The sequence below is a fragment of the Piliocolobus tephrosceles genome, chromosome 2 (genome assembly GCF_002776525.5).
Source record: "Piliocolobus tephrosceles isolate RC106 chromosome 2, ASM277652v3, whole genome shotgun sequence".
In the NCBI taxonomy this organism is placed as follows: Eukaryota; Metazoa; Chordata; class Mammalia; order Primates; family Cercopithecidae; genus Piliocolobus; species Piliocolobus tephrosceles.
Genome location: NC_045435.1, coordinates 90,104,527 through 90,110,917, shown reverse-complemented (window position 1 = coordinate 90,110,917; position 6,391 = coordinate 90,104,527). Strand labels below are relative to the sequence as shown.

The window sequence follows — 6,391 nt, the reverse complement described above, 5'->3', positions numbered from 1 at the left end:
TCAGGGCAGGATGGCCATCCATGAAGGCCACTGAAGACTTCCCATGAACAGCCAGGCCCACACTTCCTCAACTAGAGCTACCCACGCACCATCTGAGCATCTCGTGCCCAATGCATGGGCAGATATTCCAGCCTTTCTTTCCATCTTCAAGGCCTAGATTGTACCTACAAGTCTCTCCTGGGAGCCTACACTTGCCAAAATATAACTTAAAACATATGGAAATAGCAGTTTATATAAACTCAAGGAAGATTATTCTCAGTAAAAGAAATAATGAAACTTTCAAAATAACAAAGTACTCTCATTTGATTAGTCCAATATAAATGCTCTTTTCACAATCCCTTTTTTTTTTTTTTTTTTTTTTTTTTTTTTTTTTTTTTTTGAGACAGAGTCTGGCTCTGTCACCCAGGCTGGAGTGCAGTGGCACGATCTCGGCTCACTGCAACCTCTGCCTTCCAGGTTCAAGTGAGTCTCCTGCCTCAGCCTCCTGAGTAGCTAGGATTACAGGTGCCTGCCATCACGCCCGGCTAATTTTTTGTATTTTTAGTAGAGATGGGGTTTTGTCATGTTGGCCAAACTAGTCTCGAACTCCTGACCTCAGGTGATTCACCCACTTTGGTCTCCCAAAGTGCTGGGATTACAGGTGTGAGCCACCATGCTCGGCCCCTTTATCTTTTGATTCCTGAAAACAATGCACTTAATTTCCGTATTTGGTCTTTTAGTTATAATTCTTAAAAATAAGACATTTTAAAACATATTAAATGTGCATTATTTGGAAACAAGTATATGCAAATGAACCTGGAAATATCAATATATAAACCAATTTTTCAATTCACCAGTCCATGGAGGGAGATATTCATGTATTTGACATTTGAAAACCATTTTTCTTAGCAACTATGACAGTGGTTTCTAGGCTTTGTCCTTAAGCACAAGTCACTCTTCCTATATGACATGATCATAACAAAGATTCATATATAGCTCCAGAGAACAGTGAGATTTGCAGTCTTCTGATAGATATCAAAGTTGAAGGCTAAAAGACACTTTGGTGGTATAGCAGGGAACAGATTCTGTAACAGAAAGAAAAAAATATGCTCAGTCATTCACCATTTTATTATGAAATCTAACTACATGCTATGGCCTATGTCAATACACCCATTATTGTCACTTCACGTTTTAAGTATAGAGATACTATATAGGTGATAAATAATGTATCTGTCACCATTAAGTCAGCCATCACAAATTTGCAGTCAAACTTTAGAAATGTTTAGATCTAAGAATCATTAACTCTCATTCTTTTGCAATCTTTCCAGCCAACTTACAGCTACATCAAGATCTTGGAAGCTGTATGACCCTATAGTATTAATAGTTGACAAAATAGAAATAAATGGTCACGGACTTGGGACTGTGGCTAGTAGGTGGCAGAGGGTACCGTTTATAAGAGAAGTTTGGGCTGTTCCTAAACCATACATGATCTTTCAAAGTAAACCTTCTCTCAACCTTGCTCTTCCCACTAGTTGCTGACCCCTCTTCTGTCTCCCTTCAGAGCCAAATTTTGTCAAAGGATGGTCTATACCAATGGCTCTCAAAGTGTACTTCTCAGACACAAGGCATCAACATCACCAGGGAGCTGGTCAGAAGTGTACTTTGTCAGGCCCTGCCCCAGGCCTGATGAATAAAAACTCTCATTCCTATGTTTACTAAAGCTTGAGGACCAGTGAGGGCTTCACATCCTCATCCTTCTGGAATCACACAAGGTTGTAGGCCCCTATGGGCAGATTAAATCTACTATTTTTTCACTCAGACATTGGTCTGATGGGGAAAGAAGGAAAACAGGGAAGACACCATGATACAGAAAAGAAAACGAGCAAATTTTTTAAAATTCAGAGCACATGCCTGACCATATCCAGGTTGAACCATCAAAAAGTGGCATTTCTGTAGGACAAAACCAGCTTAATATTAGCAATATCATGTGTTCAATCTAATATATATGAATATATACAGGATAAAATTATTATTATTATTTAGAAATAAGTAAACAAATTAAAAATCTATCATCCCTAAAGTTAATTTTTAAAAGCAAATTATTTTAAAATAAATTAACTTATTTAAATAAATAATAGCTAATAATATATTAGCAATAAAATAAATAATATATGTATTAAATGATATTATTTTATAATAGATAAATATATTTATTTTATTTAAACTGATTAATTTTAAAAGCAAATTATTATTACTGGCCACATAGATCTAAAACTTAACAACTATTTTCTTTCTTTCTTGTAGTTTTACATAATAGCACTACAATATAATTATGAATAAATAAACGAGTAAAATGGAACACTAAAGGTTCTCACAAGAGGAAAACCATGCAACATAAAGGTAAATTTTGACAAATAAATTGTTCTGTTATTTCAGTTTCACATTTACAATAAATTTCTACTTTATTTCATATTAGTTCAGCATTCAAAATTAGGGATATCCAAACAGATTAAAAGTAACCATATAGAAATTTTAGTTTAGCTGAAACAATTTTTAATTTGCCCAATAAATGACACTTTTCATCATTTCTGGCTATCTGAATGTGACTAATCGTCTTCAGACATCTACTGATGAGGGAGAGGCATGCCCACGCGTGCCATTTTCTGAGGGTGGCTGAGGGAGCCTGCCCACAGATGCTCATCATCAGAGGCCCAGGGCCAGTGCTGCTTCCTCCCTAAATCCACATGTGGGACATCTCTCTTCCTGCCAGGTCTGCATCTAGCTCATCAAAGAACTCAAAAATTAAGGAATAACTCTCAGGCATGCACACCCAAAAACGTGGCAGTGATTAGAAGACCAAAGACTGACATATGCCTTTTTCCTGGGGAGGCTGCCTTGTGATGGAAGGAAGGGCTTAAGGCTTCCAGAACATCATTAGGATCTCTCCACCCCTTTGGAAACAGCCACCGGAATCTGGCACTAGGAAAAAACCTTCCCACGCTTTCCTCAGGTACTTGACCTGCCTCGCCCCTCTGTATTCTCACCACCCTATGGAAACCAAAACTAAATGCATCTATGCGCAAATTGGCCGTCCTGCGCTTCCCTTTTGTGATTTTTATATAAGTGTTCTTGATTTATGTGAGGTACCTTTTTCAAAAGTTGAATTTAAATGGATTTTGAAACGTTATCTTATTTTTCTTGTAACTTAGGATACTATTTTGTCAATATCGTTTAAAAATTCACGTATGGTTAGTAATGCAACCCTCACATTTTAAGTGCACATTTCCCAGCTTCTCTGTCAAACAGTGGATGATTCTTCAAGCATTCAAATGGACTAGGACAATTTGATATTTTAAGGAAATGTATCCTTTGGAGTGTGTTGGAGGGTAAATGGAAAAATAATTTACAAAGTAACGTGCCCCTCAACCAATAAACTTTTTGTCAATTTGACTTCTATTAACAAATGTGTTACACAAGTGGAAGTCTGTACACTCATTTTAAATAATTTTAAATATGAGTAACCCACCTCTTTCTTTAAGGTCTTCAATATAGGCTTTCATAACTTCTTTATCAAAATGTTGGCGATCCCGTTCACTTTCCATTATTTCATCGCCATCTTCACATTGGGCATTATCAATAGGATTGTCCATAAGGCTTACAAATCTATTCGAGAAAGCATGGAAAGTATTACATTGTCACCTGTGCATTTTAAACTGCAAAATTCCTCACACAAAATAACCTCTGTTATCCCAACTTTCGGCTTATCTTTAAAAGTCACCATTGACCACATGATATTAGCATCACCAGTGGAGTTCCAGTGTGGAATAATCCAACAGTAATATAGAGCCAGTTTTAAAGTACAGACTGTTCAGAGGCCTGATAGGGAAATGAGAGCTTCCTAGTCACAGGCAGAGAGGACAGGAGGCCATGGAGTGGACACTAACACCTCCCCTCCCAGGAAGATCCTCACAGCTGCATGTTGTCCTGCAATGTTTGATGTTACTCCCAGTAAGGGACATCCATCTTCAAAATGATGTGTCCAAATTACAAAGGACTCAAGGAAAATCCCCACAAAATGGGTATTTAAAAGATAGGACATGGCTCGGTGCAGTGGCTCACTCCTATAATCCCAGCACTTTGGAAGGCTGAAGTGGGTGGATCACCTGAGGTCAAGAGTTCGAGACCAGCCTAAACAACATGGTGAAACCCCTTCTCTACTAAAAATACAAAAATTAGCTGGGTGTGGTGGCATGCGCCTATAATCCCAGCTACTCAGGAGGCTGAGGCAGGAGAATTGCTTGAACCTGGGAGGCAGAGGTTGCAGTGAGCTGAAATCACGCCATGGCACTCTAGCCTGGGCAATAGAACGAGACGCAATCTCAAAAATAAATAAATAAACAAACAAACAAACAAACAAATAAAAGATAGGACAGGAACAGAGACTCATGCCTATAATCCCAGCATTTTAGGAGGCCAAGGCAGGAGGATATGCTTGAGGCCAGGAGTTGGAGACCAACCTGGGCAACATAGAGAGACTCCAACTCTACAAGAAATACAAAAGATTAGCTGAGTGTGGTGGCACATGCCTGTAATCCCAGCTACTCGGCAGGCTGAGGCAAGAGGATCGCTTGGTCTCAGGAAGTCAAGGCTCCAGTGAGCTATGACGACACTACTGCACTCTAGCCTGGGCAATGGAATAAGACCCCATCTCTGAAAAAATAAGAGTAAAAATAAATAAAACATGAAATGCTGCTGAAAAAATAAAAAGCACACACACACGCACAAGCTAAAGGGGTGAAACTCAAATGGCATTTGATCTTCTGTTTTCACAATTTTCAAAGATGTATTGATGTGAAAAATGTTATAATTATTTCAATTCAAAACAGTAAATCTCTTAAACAGTTTTTGGTTGCAATTGCAGGCCCTGCTGTCTTGAGGTGTTAGCGTGTTTTCATTGGATTACAGACAAGGGCTGTATATATGGAAGATATGAGCCACGAGTATTGTATTTTAGTATATATATACACTAAATATATATATATATATATTTCCCACTTCATTCTCTTGTTAATTTTGTTTAATGTCTGAACGTAGAGAGAGTTGGTTTTCTTTGTTTTTTTGTTTTTTTGTTTTTTGAGACGGAGTCCCGCTCTGTCGCCCAGGCTGGAGTGCAGTGGCCAGATCTCAGCTCACTGGAAGCTCCGCCTCCCGGGTTTACGCCATTCTCCTGCCTCAGCCTCCCAAGTAACTGGCACTACAGGCGCCTGCCACATCGCCCGGCTAGTTTTTTTGTATTTTTTTTTAGTAGAGACGGGGTTTCACCGTGTTAGCCAGGATGGTCTCGATCTCCTGACCTCGTGATCCGCCCATCTCGGCCTCCCAAAGTGCTGGGATTACAGGCTTGAGCCACTGCGTCCGGCCGAGAGAGTTTAAAAGTTGTAATATTTAATGTAGATAGAACCATACAACTTTTCCTTTACAATTTTTTCATTGAGTTAATGTTTATCTTCCTTCCCTATTCAAAAATAAGAAATATACCTACATTTTATCATTCTTAAAATTTTTAATCAAAGTAATCACTGTACATATTTTTAAACCTGCAGAGTGTAATTGTGCTTCTTTGTGAAGCAACAGTCTCTCACCCTCCCCTTAATTACTCTTCAGATCCCAGAAGCAATCTTTTTTCATTGGTCTATCACTGTTTTTCCTTAATCTATTTAAAATGCCTTTTACCTTAGGACAAATACTTTCATGTCATTCAGTCAAGTGGTGGTATTTCTCCCCTTCTTTCCAGTTTCCCAACCTTCACACTTCCAAATTTTTACCATTTTACTTTTTAAACATTTTATTATGAAAATTCTTAAATATTCATAAAAGTAGAAAAAAGTTTATAGTGAACACCCATGTACAATCCTCTAGATTCCATGTTTAACGTTTTACTATACTTGCTTTAACACATATCCGCCCATCTGTCCACACACTTATCTGCCCAACTATCCACCCATCTATCCACCCATCCATCCACCCATCCATCTACTCATCTATCCACCCATCTATCCACCCATCCATCCACCCATCCATCCACCCATCCATCCACCCACCCATCCATCCACCCATCCATCTACTCATCTATCCACCCATCTATCCACCCATCCATCCACCCATCCATCCACCCACCCATCCATCCAGCCATCCATCTACCCATCCATCTACCCATCCATCTACCCTTCTATCCACCCATCCATCCACCCATCTATCCACCCATCCATCCACCCATCCATCTACTCATCCATCTACCCATCCATCCACCCATCCATCCACCCATCCATCCACCCATCCATCTACCCTTCTATCCACCCATCTAACCATCCATCCACCCACCTGTTTATCCAACCATCCATCCACCCATCTA

General features: G+C 39.2%; 1 protein-coding gene across 6 annotated transcripts in view; it reads right to left on the bottom strand.

Moving 5' to 3' along the window:
* Positions 1-381: 381 nt before the first annotated feature.
* Positions 382-6,391, bottom strand: part of LRRC2 (leucine rich repeat containing 2) — a 53,583-nt gene continuing 47,573 nt past the window's right edge. For all 6 annotated transcript variants that reach the window (XM_023231777.1, XM_023231780.1, XM_023231778.1 and 3 more), the window contains 2 exons: positions 3,506-3,642; positions 382-1,064 (listed from right to left, as the gene is read on the bottom strand). In XM_023231777.1, coding sequence (XP_023087545.1) covers positions 1,015-1,064; positions 3,506-3,642 — 187 coding nt within the window. In that variant the 3' untranslated portion in view covers positions 382-1,014. The remainder of the gene's footprint in view (positions 1,065-3,505; positions 3,643-6,391) is intronic.